At 39.9% G+C, this 18,299-nt stretch overlaps 1 protein-coding gene across 1 annotated transcript in view; it reads right to left on the minus strand.

The window, feature by feature from the left end:
* PMS1 (DNA mismatch repair protein) overlaps nucleotides 1–17,284 on the minus strand; it is a 35,856-nt gene extending 18,572 nt beyond the window's left edge. The window contains exons 1-6 of the mRNA XM_089153681.1: nucleotides 16,683–17,284; nucleotides 16,220–16,543; nucleotides 14,161–15,378; nucleotides 4,807–5,072; nucleotides 4,574–4,706; nucleotides 78–146 (exon numbers count right to left, since the gene is read on the minus strand). Coding sequence (XP_089009807.1) covers nucleotides 78–146; nucleotides 4,574–4,706; nucleotides 4,807–5,072; nucleotides 14,161–15,378; nucleotides 16,220–16,543; nucleotides 16,683–16,916 — 2,244 coding nt within the window. The 5' untranslated portion in view covers nucleotides 16,917–17,284. The remainder of the gene's footprint in view (nucleotides 1–77; nucleotides 147–4,573; nucleotides 4,707–4,806; nucleotides 5,073–14,160; nucleotides 15,379–16,219; nucleotides 16,544–16,682) is intronic.
* Between the last annotated feature and the right edge of the window lie 1,015 nt (nucleotides 17,285–18,299).

The following is an 18,299-nucleotide window of genomic DNA, read 5'->3' on the forward strand; positions in this document are numbered from 1 at the left end:
AGTAAACTCCTTTTAAAGCACAAGTCATTTACAAAAAAAAAGTATTGTTTAATATAGATTTGACAAAGGAAGCAAACCTGATCGACTATAAATAGGTCCTCATTAATCTGTCCAATGATAAACCCAAGATTGAACTGCCCAATTACCTGCAAAAGGAAGAGTATTGCTTATTAACAAATTTAATTTGATTAACATAATTGAACTGATGAATATATAAAACATCTCAATGTGATTGAAGCAGCAACATTGGTAACCCCTGTGTCCGAAATGGACTTGTGCAGGTTTCAATTTTTTCACAATTTATCATCAAAACAATTCAGATGCTTATCAAAATTTTCCCCACTTGAAACTAGCACAAGATTTTTCTTATTTATATTATGCAGATTGTATATTCCGAGAAGGTTCACAGTGGATCACCTAATCTAGAAGGCAAGGATCATGCTTCATGCCTTACATGTGTTTCTATTGGATGCAAGTTCAAGTCAATAGCAGATCTACGCTGCTGCCCTTTTGCAATTGGTTTGATTAGCTTGGTTACTCCAACTCTCTGACCTTTTGGTGCTTCGCTTTCAAATGATAAATGTCCAAAGTAGATACTATCTGTAAACTTTACCCTTAAATGTTTTGTGGAATAAGAGGTATTCTGCATGGTCTTCCAAATAGCATTAGTGTTTAGAGTTGGTCCAGGATAAAGAGGAGCTTATTCAATTGTAGCTGTTCATCCAAAAAGAATTAAAGGAAGCCATCACAATACCATTAGGTCTGGGCTGGACAGCATAGTTCTTTAAAAATTCTCATCCAGTATTCAGGAAGAAATTATGCAAGACTATTTTAACACCCTGCTTTCTAGGCAACAAAACCAAAGAAAACGATCTTTCTATCATCAAAGTTGATGAACAAAGAATGGTGGAGATGGACATATAACCTGATAAAATCAAAACAGAAAGTAAAAATTGCGGCACTAGACATTGTATCTAGTGATAGCTGTAAATCCAAGAAAAATTTTCAAGCTATGCAACAAGTATATAAATCGAAGATTGACTGAAAAAGATAAGATCTTGCATAAACAAGGAGGCTATCAGCATAATTAGTAAACCAATAGCAAGGGAAAAAAATTCAAATCTTGGACCTCAATCAATCTTCCCACAACTTCAACAAATAGCTTGACAAAGAATCATAGAACAATTGCCAACAGAACCAATTAAAATTGAGAAGAAGATAGCAGAACAAGAGCTAAGAGCCTAAACACAACAAGAAAAGAGAGATCTTGCAAATGCAAGAACCCATAAACTTATTAATCCAATAATAACAACTTTCTTTATAACTGACCGAAGATCCCTTTTTGTGCAGTTTATTTCAATCGATAATCCTCTTCCTACTAAAAACATAAACAAATTCAAAATGACTCCATATCTAACTAGTTTAAAATTCCTAATATTATTCCAACTGCAGTTTTGTCAGTCTCCATGAATACACAATCTTCCGTAAGCAAAGAAAATTTAGCAATTATTTTATTTTTTCAGTTGCTTCCACTGATGTGATGTAACAATATGCCTAACCAATCCTCCTTCCGATGAAGGAGGATTGAATATGACAACTTGGTAACAATAGGTATATGCATGCTTCAAGATCTTGACCTCGTTCCCCAACTCACTCCCTCAGAAAAGTGAGCTGGGGCGAGATCTCTCAAAGTTGAGGTGTTTTTCCCCCCTCCTTATTGGTTGAAATCAAATCCAGATTTGAGTGCGAAGCAAAAAAAATTACAATAAAATTCTGAGATATGTCAAGATTTAACAGACATATCCAAGATATTAGCAAGATCTCATGGAGATTTGACCGGGATATCCAACATTTGACCAAGGTAACGGAGACATTATCGAGATATCCAAGACATGCTCAAAATCAAAATATATAACCAAGATACATGAGATATGAGTCGCATTTCTGATATCTCAGTGAGCTTGTTTATTTTTTGTCTCAGCACTTGTCTCGTCTCTCTTGCAAGTTCTCGAACCATGGGTGCAAGTCCCTACCTGTTGCAGGCTGACAACTTCAAACGATTTGAATATAAAGTTCATATCGAAGTCCAAGAATTTTCAAATCTGAAATAAGTAACACGCTGTTGCCAGCTGATGGTATACCAATAGAACACTACAAACGACTCCAAAATCACACAAAACAGACAAGTTTTACCTTCCAAAGATACAATAAAATTGAAGGGAATAACTCAAATAATAAGTTAGGAAGTAAAAAAGAAATTTTCCTATGCAATTACATGCATAGGAAACCTCCTTGAACTGACTATGCACCATAAAGAAAGAACCGCCCAACTGAAGAACTAAGATGCTCTCATGTTAAAAACTATCCAAAAACATCCCGATCCAGCAGACTTGATTAAAATCCAATAGATAGCTGACAGCCTAAGCTGCACTACATGCATAATAAAATGCTCATCTCTAGCACACAAAAGGAAACATACAGAACCCAGCAATGCACTACAGAAGACGAAGGAAATTGAACAGCACGGCAAGACCAGTGAAGTTTTAAAAGCCATCTTTGACCAGCTCAGTAGCAAGTAAAACACTCATCGTATATCCATGCTCATAGATGTCTTATGTGCATGTGCAGCCATGAGGATGAGTATAATGTGTCTGAAACAATAAAAGATGCAGTCTAGAGTAACAAGTAACAGGTAACCTTAAGCATTAACATATTAAGACATTAGATTACATCTATCTACCCCAGTTCCCAATCAAAGAAAAAATAATTGCATTTTATTTGCAAAAGTTTTGGGTAAAAGAATTAACTTATTAAAGACCAGAATGTCAAATTCCATCGAGCATACCCCGTTCCCAGTCAAAGAAAAAATAACTGAATTTATAATTCCAAAGGTTTGTACAAATGAATAAGCATTGGTCCTAAGTGGTTGTTTCAAGCGACAGGTACTAACTCAACCCAAATGCATCTGGACTTTCATCAAAACACCAATTTGCATTTAGTGAGATTTGGTTGGGGTTGGATTCTGATTTGGATTTAGGACAAAAAAAAGTGGCCTATCTAGAAGCTCACCATGAGCTGGATGTACTAGATTAGCATGCCACAAGAACTTTTGTACAACAGGCTTCAGTGAGAACAAAAGGAAACAACAACAACAACAATTATAAGCCTTTTCCTAACTAAATGGGATCGTATACATAGATCCTTTTCTTCCAATCAGCTCTATTTGGGGCCATACTAGATACCAGGCCTAAGCTATGCATATCCTTTCTCACTACGTTTCTTCAGGTTATCTTAGGTCTGCCCTAGTTCTTCTAATTCCCTCAATCTAGATTGATACAGGGGTATTTAAAGGCCTCCTTGAATGTGGTTGTGCCACATCAATCGACTAGCTTGTAGTTTATTATTTATCAGAGTTAATCTCAGACCACCTCTAATATGATATTTCCTTACCTTATCCTTCCTAGTTTTGCCATTCATCCATCTTAGCATCCCCATTTTTTATACACTGAGTTTATCCATATGATGCTTCTTAACAGCCCAACACCATACACCATACATCATAGCTAGTTGCTTGATAGTTTAGAATTTTCATTTGAGCTTTAAAGGAATATATCAATCACACAAGACCCTGAACGCGCCTCTCCCCTTCATCCACCCTATTTTAATTCTCTGAGAAAGATCATCCTCTGTATCACCTTTTTAATTTATGATTAGCTAAGATACCTAAACTAACCACTTTGTGGAATTTCCTTCTCATAAAGTTTCACCACCTTATCATCCCTCTGATCACAACCAAACTTACACACTAAAAACTCCGTTTTCATTCTACTTAGTTTAAAGCCTTTTAATTCTAAAGTTGCTCCACAATTTTAATATGATGCTAATCCCTACTAGTGTCTTATCTATCAAACAATATTATCAACAAAAAGCATACACCAAAGAACCTCATCTTGGATATCTTTGGTTAAATCATCTAACATAGGTGTAAATATATATAAGAGCTTAAAGCTAATCTTTGATGTAGTCCAATTGTAATTGGAAATTCACTCCCATGTCCCTCAACAGTTCTGACACTTGTCAATAAACCCATCATATATATCGTTGACTATGTCCACATACTCACTTGCAACATTTCTTTTCTCTAGTACTTGCCAAGTTATGCTCTAGGGACTATTGAAAGCTTTTTCCAAGTTAATAAAAACCATATGAAGATCTTTCTTACACTCTCCATACTTTTGCAATACTCTCCTAATAAGGAAACTAGCTTCCATTGTGGATCTTCGTGGTATAAACCAAATTGGTTCACCATAATAGTGGTTTCTTCTCTCAAACAAGTTTCAACTACTCTCTCCCATAATTTCATAGAATGATTCATCAGTTTTGGGCCTCAATGGTTGTTACTACAACTTTGAATATCTCTTTTATTTTTGTAAATTGGGACCACAATGCTTCTCCTCTATTCATCAGGCATTTCCCTTGTGCTCATATTCTTATTAAACAGAAGGCAAATTAGGTAAAATTAAATTACTAAGCCAAAAACCAAGTAATAAGAACAAGGTGCATATGAAACAACCTTCATTCTACTAAAATCCTCTTTATTGAAGAGCCTCTCCAACTCAGTAGTTGCATCAGATAGAGCCCTTGCTTTTCGCTCATCATTTTCTGGTTGTGAAAGCTCCAGCGTTGCCGCAGTATAGCACCTAGAACTGATTATGACATGGCACGAAATAAGAACACTAAGAAAAATTGTTAGAGATAATGTACCAAGTTCTCATGTTTCTACAGAAAATTTAAGAATCAACTTACCTCTTAATCCTTGTGCTTTTCTCTACTAAACCAAGGGAATTCATTCTTGACAGCTGTTTCCTCCTTGTTTTTAGGTCTTCAAAACTAAAATGCAAAGTCGAGCATATCTCTAAACCAGTAGGAGCCACAGGAGTATCCAATACTAGATGAGAAGACTTTAATACTGATGCACTATCTGGAAGGTCCTCTGATATACTTTCAAGACCATCACCAGGCAAAACATTTGCAGACACATCAAGAGGTAGTACTTGATCCTTTAAATCCTCCTGTAAACAGAACAGATAAGATAAGAAGCAAGGATTTTCTCAGAAAATAATGGGCAACAACCAGACTAACTTTTTAGCTGAAAACAGATCCTTCAACACATTGACCATGGGGCCTGAAGTGCCCAGAGATGCTAAATCTTATTTCAAAAGCTAATATAAATTGTAAACACATAGTGATCCACCAAGCCTGAATACACTACATAACTAGCCAATTATGGTAATCTTTTCATTAGCATAACATTAGATCTTCCAAAAGTCCATCAAGTGACAGCTAAGATTACATAATTAGGCTACTAGGACCCACTCCCAAACAAAAAAAAAATCTCAAACAAATAGAACAGCAGCAAGCCTGTAATTACAATTCGATTCAGGAACAGGAAAATAGTTATAGGCAGGAAGGCTTTTATATGATGGACTCAAAAAGACCTTCCAAACCAAGAATTGAGAACCTTTCTCAACCATGTAAATTAGAAACAAAAAAAAACAAAATTTAAACCATTTGTACTTTGTTTTGTGGGGTTGTTATAGCAGAAATTAATGGCCTTTACTCCATCTGGAATTCGGAAATTCCTTATGCCAATCGTAACACACAGGATTTAGAAGAAACCAGGATGAAACCTACTTGTGATACCATTTTGTACCTTGTCCTGACATGTTTCAGTAATTTCACAAGTTTCAACCTGAACCACAGACATAAATTCACTTAACCCAATTGAAACTTGATGAAACATATTCACAACCCCAAAAAAAAAAAAAAAAACTCGACGAAACACGGGAATTTCAACGAACCTAGCCACCTTATCTATGCCAAATATCATTTAATGTTTCTATAATAAAGATATTATAATGCTTTCATAATAAGGATATTATTCATCAATAAGAAAATATTCAATATATCCTCCAATCCTCTTACCTTTACTGGAGTGGCATCTTTTCTATTCTCAAATCCATTATTAATTCTATGGAGTCTCTATTTTGTGCTTTCCTTTTGGAAAAGTCAATAAGCCTCCAGATTTCTTCATCCCATCTCTTGGGCCGCAGTCTGTCACCCCAAATCTAAGGGTGGCTTGGGTCTTCGTCGCATTCTTGACGTTAATTTGGCCTGCCTCCTTAAGCTCATTTGGAAGATTGCCTCCAAGCAAGACTCCATTTGGTTTCTTGGGTCTATTCCTACCTTCTCAAACATGACTCCATTTGGACAGTTTCTTGCCCCTCTAATCCCTCTTGGATTGGGAGGAAGATCCTCCTCCTTCTCCCTCATGCTCTACCCGCAATCTCCGTCCAAATCTCGCATGGATCCTCCACCCTTTTCTGGCTTGATCCTTGGCACCTGTTGGGCATTCTCTTCACCCTACTTGGCCCCCGCACTGCCTATGAGACTCACATCCCAAAGCCTACCACCCTTGACAGCTTCCTCTTCAATGGAACTTGGGCCCCTCTCCCCCACCCTAGCCTCACACATGTTTGGAATGCTCTCCCTCCTATTCAGTACCTTCCCTGAGATACCACCATTTGGACCCCATTGCCCTCAAAATCTTTCACCACTTCCTCCGCCTGGAACCTCCTCTGCTCCCCTCATCCCCCTGTCCCCTAGTCCCACTTGGTTTGGTTCAAAGGTCTCATCCCCCTGTCATTCCCTTACCCTTTAGAGAGCCCTCAACGTTGCTCTCCCCACCCAATCATTCCTCATTAACCACCATATCTCTGCTAACCCCTGTTGCACCTTGTGTGGGAATGGTTCAGAGGACATCAACCACCTATTTTTCACCTACCCTTTTTCCCGCCCCCTTTGGGGACAAAGCCCTTGCCTTCATTTGGCCCCGCTCGAGACGCTCACATGGGTTTGCTTGTGATTGGACATGGATCTTGAGGAACTTTGCCGGTAACTCTATTTGCGATCGCCTCGGCAAAATTGTCTTTGGGGCCTCCATCCATTACATCTGGTGGGAGCGTAACCTTAGAAGATGGACTTCCAAATCTTGATCTTTAGATTTGATTTGGAAAGTCATTTATTATGATGTATCTTCTAAATTGCTCTCTTCCCCACCCCCTATTGCTTACAACCCCAAAAATAGGTTAATTGTTAGTTTATGGGGCCTCAGCTGTTCCTTCATCCCCCCTTGAGCTTGTGCTCCTTCTCCCCTCCCCTCCTTCTTGGCTTATTGTTTTCTAGGTTGTTCTCTCGTTGTTTGCTTGCTAGTTTTTAATATATTATTTATTCATCCAAAAAGAAAAAGAAAAAAATATCCCCACTTGCATTTAATAATTTTTTTCTTTACATTAAAAAACAAGTACAGGATGCACAAAGCGAGGGGCGGGGGGGCACCACAACATTGGGGGCTTTGAGAGCAAACAATCTAGATCCAGGTAACAACAACGAATCTGTTCCTTGGGGTGTCTACAAGGGGTTAAGGAGGGAGAGGGTGATCCTGTCACTGACGTCCACATAGGTGGCCTTCCAAATCTTGTCGTTGGAGCTAGTTTTGGAAGACCATCTACATGGTTCAGGCTTGAACCAGATTTGTGAAATAGTAGCGGCAATGATGTCACAGATGGTAGAGCCACCAAAGGTATCCAAGAGCCAACAGCATTATCGATCAACGATAGGGGGCGTGTGCAACAAAGCCAAATGGACGCAAGGGTTAGGGACCAAATAGATTTGATGAAGGCTCAGGAGAAGAAAAGATGTTGGGTATCTTCCTCGGTATGGTCACAAAAGATGCAGGAGAGATCAACTGGGTATACCAACTATGTAGGAAGGAGAGGATAGGGAGGCAATAAGAGAATCAACTGGGTATAGCAGCTATAATGGGAGAGACTTTTCTAACAATAAGGGAGTGTTTGGAATGCAACCTTGAACCAAACCAGTTTCAACCAAGGGACTCGAGGGGGGATTTCAAATGAAATGCAAAGTGGAGGAAGTGGAGGAAGAGTTACTTTAGGAAGGAAGCCAAATGAATCTATCAGGGGCAAGGGCCAACCAGAATGGGAGAAGGATGGAGGGAAGGGAAGAGGAGCTGATCCAAGAACCATTGGAGATAAAATGGGACAAGGAAATTTTCTTGGGAATGTCCAAGGAATAAACAGCTCTCTCACCAACACAGTGGTAGAAAAATGCCATTAAGGTATAATGGGTCCAGCCAGAAGCAGATTGTGGAGCCCAACCTTATGCTGGTGGCAATGTTCCTAAGGGAAAGGGGACGGAGAACCTATGAAGGATCGGAATGGAAAGAAATGGCCTAGAAAGAATCCCATTTGAGGATGTAAGAGTCGACCCACTGAAATGGAGTTTATTTTGGAACAAATCTTCCAAATGTTTGAGAAGGCATGCGGTATTCTAGTCCTTAATCCAACAAAGGCCCATATCACCTTCCTTTTTAGATTTACAAATAGGAGGGGGTGGAGAAACCATGTAGTCTCATTCACTTTCCAAAGAAAGCTACAGAAGAGGGATTCCATTGCAAGGATAGTAGCCTTCAGGAGGGCAAAGATGCCACACCAAAAGATATAGGAGGCTTAAAGGATGGATTGGATAAGGGTGAGTCTCCTAGCAAATGACAGAAGTATGCCTTCCATAGTGGATCCGCTTTTTTGATAAACTTAAGCATGGGAGTGTAATGGTGGCTAGAATGGCGAGCCAAAATGACGAGAAGACCTAGGTATTTGATGGGTAAGGTACTTAGGGAGAAGCTAGTTGCTTGAAGGAAACAGTGAGTTTTCTTTCTTTCTTTTTTTTATTTGGGTTGGGGGGAGAGGGGAGGGAGCTAGAGAGGAAGAGTTTGGACTTTAAAAGGTTGACTCAAAGACCAAAGATGGCCTATAAAAGCTTGAGGTACTTCATAATAGCAAATATGGAGGGGAGATTGGCTTTGCACAAGATCATCAGATCATTTGTGAAGGCGAGAAGAGTGAGGTTGGTGGAATTACATTTAGGGAGAGGGAGATGAGATGAAGCTCAATCTTAGACTGAATGATTCTAGAGAGAGTTTCGAGGGACAAAGAGAAGAGGAAAGGGGGAGAGTGGGCATCCTTGTCGAATGCCAGCTTTAGCAGAAAATAAGCCCGCAAGACTCCCATTAAGAAGGATAGAGAAGAAGGGGGAAGAGACAAGATGTAAATCCAATGGAATAAAAAGGGGATAGCCCATAAGAGAGAGGGTGTCGCCAATGTAATCCTAGCGAAGAGACCCAAAAGCCTTATGAATGTCAATCTTCGAGAAGGTAGCAAGAGAACTAGATTTGGTGTCAAACCCACTAACAATCTTGGACCAAAACAAGATTTTATCTTCGATGCTTCTGCCAAAGATAAACACAGACTGTTAGTGCTAACAAGAAGAGGGATCAATTTTTGCAAACGGTTGGCCAAGAATTTGGTGATGAACTTATAGAAAAGATTGCGAAGGGAGATGGCCTAAAGTTAGAGAGAGGGAAGGCGCCTGCCTACTTAAAGAGAAAGCAAAGAAATGCATGGTTGATGTGTTCACTAGGAAGGGGAGAGCAAGATACTATCCAGGAGTCAAATTAGATCATCCTTAATAGTGTCCTTGCAAGCAAAGGAGAAACCCATGATAAAGCCTGAGCCGGGAGCACAATTAGCTTTATGGAATTGGACTGGCAAGATGATCTTATTGTTGGGGGGGGGGGGGATAAAGCAAAGCCAATGCAGAAAGGACGGGACAGACTTGTTCAGAAGGCTAGCGAGAATTGGAATGTGAACAACAAGCGCCAGGGGTTTGAAGAGAGAAGTGGAAATTGGAGATGGCTTTGAATATAATATCCAAAATGGAGGTAGCGAGGAACCATCAGATCTAGAGAGGAAGGAGATAGAGTTGACATTAGCACGAGCTTGGAGAGAGCAATGGAAGAAGGCCAAATTGGAATTACAAGGCTTGAGCTACTTGAATGGCAATTTTTGCCTCAAAAAGCCCTGTTCATAATTAAGAGAGCAAGTCAGCTAAGCAAGAGCTTATTTTCTTAGAGGGCAAGATGGGGACAAAGAGGGGAGGACTGGAGCTAGGCTAGGATGGAGGTGAGTTCTGAATGGCTGGAGGAGACATGAAAGTAGATGTGGCCAAGGGTGGCAGAGTTTTAGGATTTCAGGGTAGATTTGACAATCTCGAGCTCATAGGCGAGGGACAGGAGGAGAATGGGGTAGGTTTATACCATTCATCAAAGATAAGAGGAGAGTATAGGGGGTGAGAGGTCCACGTATCAAAGAATTTAAGGGACTTGGGGCAGAAGGAAGAGAAAGAGAGGAGATGGAACTCATGGAAGAGACAAGGACTATGGTCCAAGATGCTAGGGGAAGAAGATGGCAAGGGGAAGAGAGAGAAGGTGGAGATTCAAATTCATTGGCAAGGAAATAATCAAGTTTGGAGGCCACGCGGGTGCCAGTTTGACATTTATTCCAAGTGTGAGGGACCAGTCCATCTCCAAATTGTGAACCCGAATGTCCTTAAGGAATCACTGAAAGCAAAAATTGCTTGAGGATCAATGAAGCAAGAGTGGATTTTTCCTCATTAGACCAGACAACATTGATATAACCTCCTAGGCCCCAGGGGAGGGAATCGATTGAGAGGGTCAAAAAGACCAGCCTCTCCCATAAGAGGATTCTACCCGGGGCACGATTGCAGCCGTAAACAGAGGAGATAAGAATCAAAGAAGAACTTGGAGATGCATTAATTAGGGGGGAGGACAAATGGGAGGTGTTGCTGTGGATTTTGGGGTCCCACGGAACCCAGATTGACCATTAGGAGCACAATTATAATTCAAAAGGAATGACCAAGAAGGGCAATGGAGGAAATTATGTAGGGGGACTGGATTGGTCCACGTGGGTTTCAAAGAGAGCATAGAGGGAGGCCTTAGTGGATTTGAGGGCTTTGATTTCTAATTGTTTCGCAAGGGAATGAAGCTTGCAAATGTTCCAAAAGAATCCACGAGTCATAGCAAAAGGGAAGGGGGTGAGCTAATGGGGAATGGGAAGAGGATCCTTTGATTGTAAGCTAAGATGGGCCAAGTGATAGGGGTCGCAGGAAGAGAGGTTAAACAAGAGAGAACAAGACCAAGGGGGATGAGCGAGAAGAGATAGGAGGGAGGGAAGGGTAAGGTCTAGAATCAGGCAAAGGAGAGAAGATTCAGTTGGGAGAGGGCACTGAGTTGAAGAGTTGGGTTGACTTATATGGGACTGAATAGACTGGGTTTGAGAAGAACTAGAGAGGTTTTGATTGGGTTTAAGGGGGTTTAGTATGGGCTGGGTTTAAAGGTCGGGTTAGATGGGCTACTATAGGATAAAAAGTAAGGCAAGGTAAGAGGGTTAGGCTAGAGGGGCTTTGGTTAAATGGTTGGGTCTAGTGGGTGGTTTAGGTCAAGTCAGTTGGGATAGAATTGAAAGTGAATGAGTGGGAGGGGAGGGATAGTGGGGACCACAATGGAGGTCGGGAAGATCAAGCCAGAGGGGGACCCATGATTAGGTGAATGCAAAGGTGCACAAGAGAGGAGAAGGGAAAGGTCTGGAGGACGAAGGCAAGCAAGATTGGTAAGAAGCAAAGCTTTGCCGAGGTCGTGAGGATATTCTTAGTGCTCTCAGCTCAAGACTAGTTGGTACATGAAGACAACAGACCACGATTAGGTGAATGCAGTGATTTGATGAGGGATCATCCTTCTTTGTAAGCTAATCTAATGATTCAATGGTGGGATAAAAGAGGCTAGCAAAAGCAGGCCTAGTAGGAGAGGAGGCTTGCACTACGACGCATCCTGGGTTGCCATGTAAGCAGGCTATAGGGGCAATTTTACCAAAATGGTAATTGCCCCTGCACCATATTTAACTGCAGATTGCAGGGAACCTGGAGGATTTCATATTAGACAACAATGACTCTTCACTAGAAGGCAACACATGTCCAATGATAGTAGTAGTGGTGGCAGGAGCAAGCATTGGATGATCAAAATGAAGAGCCGTAAATGGATGATCACGGGACATGGCATCAGTCGGGGCATTAATTGTAGCAATGTCGGAGGTGTTTGCCAGAGGAAGGGAGGCCTGTGGAGAACCAAACACTAGCTGGAATCTTTTCTAACAATGTTGCTAACAGTGGCAGTGGCGGACTAGGCTTGGCTCACAGCTAGGGTAGGGTGAGTAGGGGAAGGGGGTAATAGATTGACCCTTTATGAAGGTGGGATTGGTTCTATTGAAAAAAGGAGGGAAGGATGGTCATGCTTGAGTTGAGATTGAGACAGGATTTACGGTGGCGGACAAAGGGGTTGAGAGAAAGAGGGCTTTAGGGGGGATTTGCCAGAGCAGGTGGATTATGGCTGAAAAATTTATAGTAATTGTAGAAAGGAGGGAGATTTTTTAAATAGATCACTTGGTCGAACGCTAGCCCCTCTTTGAGTTTCAAATATGGATACCATTGACGGAGGTATATTCTATATTTCCCTACCATCCAAGGAGCACCATTGATTGCCCGAAAACCTACATTCTTCATTACAAGAAAGGAACACAAGAACACTACTAATGAGTATACAAGTTTGAATAGCACCTTATGCCTTCCACTGTATATTGAGGAAGGAATAGACAACTTTGAAGGCTGGACAAGGGTGTAGGAAGTGCCCGACCAAGCATGATTTCATTCCTCGATTCCAAGGGGTAAGGATTCCTTGGAGCAAAGGGAAAAGGAAGAGGAGCCATCCAAAGATGGTTGGATGACCTGGAGAAAAAGGCTAGGGTGTTTGCAGGGAAGAGAAGAGGAAAATAGTTGGACTCAGAGGGAGGACCCCACAAGGGGAGGGAGGCGGCATTGCCACTGGCTATTACGGCCGGCCAGCCAGCCAGAGGAGGGAAGATAGCAACAGTATCACTGGAGAAAACACAAGGAAAGACCTTTGGTTGAATCCAATAAAAGTTATTAGGAAATCAGATTCTAAAAAGATAGAAGTCAACCCCCCAGGCCCCAATTCAATTCTTGAGAACACAAAAATGGATTTTCTGAGTTAGATGAAACTTGGAACTTCCATATGATGAGGTGTTGCAAATAAAACAAAAATCCATATTATCAATGATAAAACAATAACTAAAAAACAAAAAAGCAGCAAAGTAATTGTTTGTTTTGATATGTATAAATTTAGTTTCCATAAGAGCCGATTTTAACACATTTCATGCATTCCAAATGAACTTTGACTGGACCATGCAAGCTTCCATTATGTTCTAAGCAAAGTTTATTTGGAATGCATGAATACTGCTAAAATCAGCTATGAAATGGAATAAATATTTGCTTATCAAAATAAATGACTATCTTGCCACTCTATTTATGAATAGAATTTTGAGTAAATGATATTTGTCACAGATAAGCGATACATTCAAAGAACAATATAAACATCAAACTCTGGTCAAAACCACAAGTATAACTTTAAGTGTTCTTTGTGTGAAACCAGAACCAGTGCATAAATTGGATTCACAATGTCAAAAAGAGGCAGTACAGCAAGAATCAGGGCCAAAAGAAACTTCTTCAGGGCCTCTAAACCAAGGGCTTGAGTTGACCTGGAGAAGGTACGTGTTTCAACCAAGATATGGCAAAAAACTTGCATATCTCAGTTTCATGGCCAGCCAAAAACCAGCCTCGAAACTGAGATTCAGAACCTTGACAATAATTACACCTTACCCAGGCAATAATATATTTAAACCATGACGAAACTAAATCTAACAAAGAAATAAAACCCAATTAAACATATCCTAGCCCAAGCCCATGAGGTTCATCACAAATTTGTAAACCACTCCCAAAAGTTTTAGCAATTCTCTATGTTGACCTGCATTACATTCACTAATATGAGAAACAGAGAGAGACCAAGCAGAAAACATCAAAGAAAGATTTTCGAGTAACTAGTATACCAAAGAGCTAATGTCACTTAAGGTTTTTTGTCACTTTGGAGCTGCTGGAAGGATATGCTTTATTGCCAACATGCAACAGTATAAGATCAGATTAGTTTATCAGGAAAAAAAATAATAATAACAATAACCAGTTTTGTCAGAAACCCGTGTTTAAAAATAATAGTTTAATAATTCAATCAGGGAAGAACACAAGTATAATTCCACGTACCCCTCCAGATCCTAAAATGCAAGCACCACCTCTCAAAGAAACTGGTGTTTGTACTTCTTCACAAACAGTAGATTCTTTATGATACTTAGAAGGCTCATTCTCAATGACTGCACCAGAATCATCAATCTTGGAAGGACTAGCCAGGGATCTTGAAGACGAGACATGCATCTCACAATTGCTTTTTCTTACTTGACATCGACTTGGTTCATTTCTTAGAACAGGCAGTTCAGACAATTCTGTGCTATTATCTTCATGCTTCCTTTTATTCACAGTTACAAACTTCATAAGTGATGATTGAATAATGCTTGAGTGACTAGACGAACATAAATTTTCACCAGAACCTTTCCCTACACCTCTTGAGGGAGATGGAAAATGTTTACTAACAGCAGGATGAGGCTCGGTTCTCAATGGCATTTTGCAATTGCCGGAACTATCATCTTTTTCAAAAGCATGCACTCTAAGAGAGAAGTCCTTCACTATTGAACTTTGGTCCTTAATGTGGACTATTCCTGATGTTTTATTAGACTCGTGAACATCCCTTTTTACAACTTTAATGGGGATATCTTTCTCCACGACTTCTTCTCCCATTCTTTCACTCTCAAATGCTAAATTCTTACAGCTGTAGCTTTCTGGAGATATTTCCTGCAGCAACATGTTTGACTCCACATGAGGATTCAATTCATCATTTCTGAGTTCCTTCTTAGTCTCCTCAAATTTGTTAATAGAATAACTACAATGACTTGAGGAATATATCTTTTCTATAGCCTCTCTTAGAGAATGTATAAGAGAACTCTCGTCAGAAAAGAATATTTTCCTCTTATCAGGAGTTACATTAACATCATATGCTCTAGTTGGGACAGTGAAGTTCATTACTGCAATAGGATATTGCTTAGAGTTTGAACTCTTATATAATTCATTCAAAAGCTTGCTGACTTTAGGCATATCCACTGGTCGGCCATTGACGAAAAAGAACTGCCTATCTCCCAAGTTACGTCCACTGCCATGATCAGGTTTTGAAAGAAAGCCCTCAATTATGCAATTCTCTGATATCTCTATTCTCAGAGGCTCTAAACATGAGAAGGTCTTCATGCCAAATACTGTGATGATGTTGTCTCTAATGGAACTGCTCCCTTGCGTATTAAGCACAACTGATTTTGCGTTCTTTCCAGTTGTGTTAGTGCAGACTAATCGAACTCCTTTCGCAATGAGAGCATACGCCTGCAACTCGGGAAATGCAATCAGGACATGTCAAATAATTCCACAAACACAATTAGGAAACAGAGGTAGGAAATGATCACATGCCAACAGCTGGAACAATAAAATTTTTCTTCTCATCTCATAATAAAAGACCATTATTAAAGGAAATATGAAAAAACAAATAAATATCATGTATACTATAACCAAAACCACATTAAACCTGCTGAAGTAAGGAAAATAAGAATTTTTAAAAAAAATGAGTATAGGCCTTTCTGGCTAGTCACCTTCATTGTGAAACTTTATCTTCTTTACTCTTCAGTATTAGAAGAATGTTTGTTAGTCTTGCACAAAAAATAACAAAATCCATTTATTCACATAAAAATTTTCAATAGTTTTTTTATCTGCCAAGGATTTCTAAGTCTTGGCTTGGGACTTTCTTCAAAGAGGAAACACAAACTATAGAGTAAATGAAACGAAAATCAAGCAAGGACAAATTATTAGTTTACTATTAAAATAATTTATCGTAAGCTCCGGGCCTGCTTTTACATAGCTCAGAACCAGGTTTTATTTGTCCTCTATAGGGGGTTTCAGCTACCCCCTCCGCTTCTTTTCTCGAAATTGCTTGAGTGACGATCAAGCGAGATTTCAGTCTGTTGGATCGAAATCTCAACCATTGAATTGATTAGCTTGACAGTCTTGCGCATTAATATACATAATATATTTTCCTCTTTCTATATTATAATATAGAGAATCCTTAGAATGAAACATAACTTAAAGTTCCACTGTTTGTTGAACATAAAAGTCTAGCAAGGCAACACAACAGCAGACATATGACGACAGCTACTGGAAGGTAGGGGCTTACATTCAATAATGAAATAAGCTTTCCATATTCTTTACGAATATTGCGACTAAATTCCTTGCTCCGTACTGGCAAAGTGGAAAATAATTTATCAACGGTGACCGTGGTACCAATCTGGCGTGCTGTTTTCTTTTCAGATATCAATAGACCTGAACGGTCGAAAGTCAAGTGTGTAGCCACTGGTTCATTTTTCGTTCTTGTCTCAACAGTCAGATTCCCCAGTGCACAAAGAGAGCTGAGTGCCTCCCCTCTAAAACCAAAAGTTGTCAATGACTGGAGATCAGGAAAATCATTTATTTTAGAGGTATGATGCTTGAGTGCAAGTACCTGCCACACATGAGAACAAGTGAAAGATGCAAGTTAACTAACAAAAGAACTACCCATGATGCATTAAGCTCAGAACCTCTGTTATATCTATAAACAAAATGGAATCAAAGCCAAATCAATCATGATTGGGGAAAAATACCTTAAAATTACTGGGTGAAATGCCACAACCGTTATCGATAACCTTGAATGACTGTTCACCGTAATCCTTCAAAGCAATCTCAATACTAGTAGCACCGGCATCCAAACTATTCTCAACTAACTCCTTCACTGCCGATGAGAGATCTAGAATTACTTGTCCTGAGCAAATCCTGTGAACTACACTCTTATTTATAGGTTTAATGGCTGGAGAATTAACTACTGCTGTTCCCTCCATATAGACACAACGCAAATGAAATCACACAACCAACAATCAACTCAGATTACAAGCTCTGCATTCGAACCGAGTGATAAAACCCTAGAAATTTTATCAAAACTGGGAAAACAATTTCACACCTTCAAGAAATAAGCACTAGGAAAAAGAGACGAAGAACGGCGAGAAAACGACGAAGACGAGGTGCATATATTAAAATTATCACTGAAAGAGCCCACCATAGACACTATGGAGAGGAAGGATTACTAGTTAGTCACTCTAGCAGCACATGATGATCGGGTTGAACAGCTTTTTGCCGCCCAAAAAACAGACTTCGATTTCTGATTCTTGCTTGAGCGCGGGAGAGGAAACGTCACCCAGACTTAGATTATTTATTTTTTTATGATAAAATATGGAACAAATTTTTATCACTTGTACTTCAAACCTATTTAAACGTTTTTTTTTTCTTTTTCTTTTTCTTTTTTTTCTCTCTTTAAGTAAATTGCACTGGCACCCCAAAATGGAGGCTTTAAAGCACTGACACCCCACTTTATGTTTAAAAAACACAAACACCCCAATTCATTAAACATGTTAGTCCATTCTATTAGTGAAACCATTAACCCATTATCTTTTTTTTAATTCCAAAAATGCCCTTGTAAAAATAGGAGGAAAAAATAGGGGCCAAATCTATTCTCTCTCCTCACTCGGCTCTCTTCTGCTTCACCCTCTCCACCTTCAACTCGGTAGACGCCGCCATCACAACCATTACCGCCTCTGGACTATAAGACTTCAGAGCCTAAAGAGTTTCAAATACTAAAAACAAAGGATTCATTACACTAGTATGCACCAGTAACGGCCACCTATCAAACGACGCTGGAGAAGTCTTCAACCTGGAAGCTCAATCGATCAAGAATGTTGAAACTTCACAATCTAAAGTTAAAAGGAAAATTCAAGTGAGATTTTTATCTCACTTGAATTTGGTTTCACCCAACAAGGTTGCAGTGCCACCGATTAAATCTCTCTCTCTCTCTCTCTCTCTCTCTCTCTCTCTCTCTCTCTCTCTCTCTCTCTCTCTCTCTCTCTCTCTCTCTCTCTCTCTCTCTCTCTCTCTCTTGTCGCCGATGTCTTGGTGTCAAATGTTATGAGTCGAAGGTGGTCAAACTCGGTGGCGAAGATGGCAGAGGAGATAGGCAAGGTTGATGAACAGTCTTCCACAACAATATCAAGAGTGTCCTGGCCTTCCATTCTTCGTTGGCCAATCTTAGTTTCGATTCTATTCTCTACAACCCACCAAAGAATGGTTCGTGCAATATAATCCTAGGTGTTTGACCAATAATCATGATCAATAATCAGTATCCGGCGTGAAGGCGGTGTTCTGGAGCAATGGAAGCCATTATGCTTATATTG

Source organism: Hakea prostrata, chromosome 4 (assembly GCF_041222555.1).
Source record: "Hakea prostrata isolate BN-2017 chromosome 4, UWA_Hpros_2, whole genome shotgun sequence".
NCBI classification, from domain to species: domain Eukaryota; kingdom Viridiplantae; phylum Streptophyta; class Magnoliopsida; order Proteales; family Proteaceae; genus Hakea; species Hakea prostrata.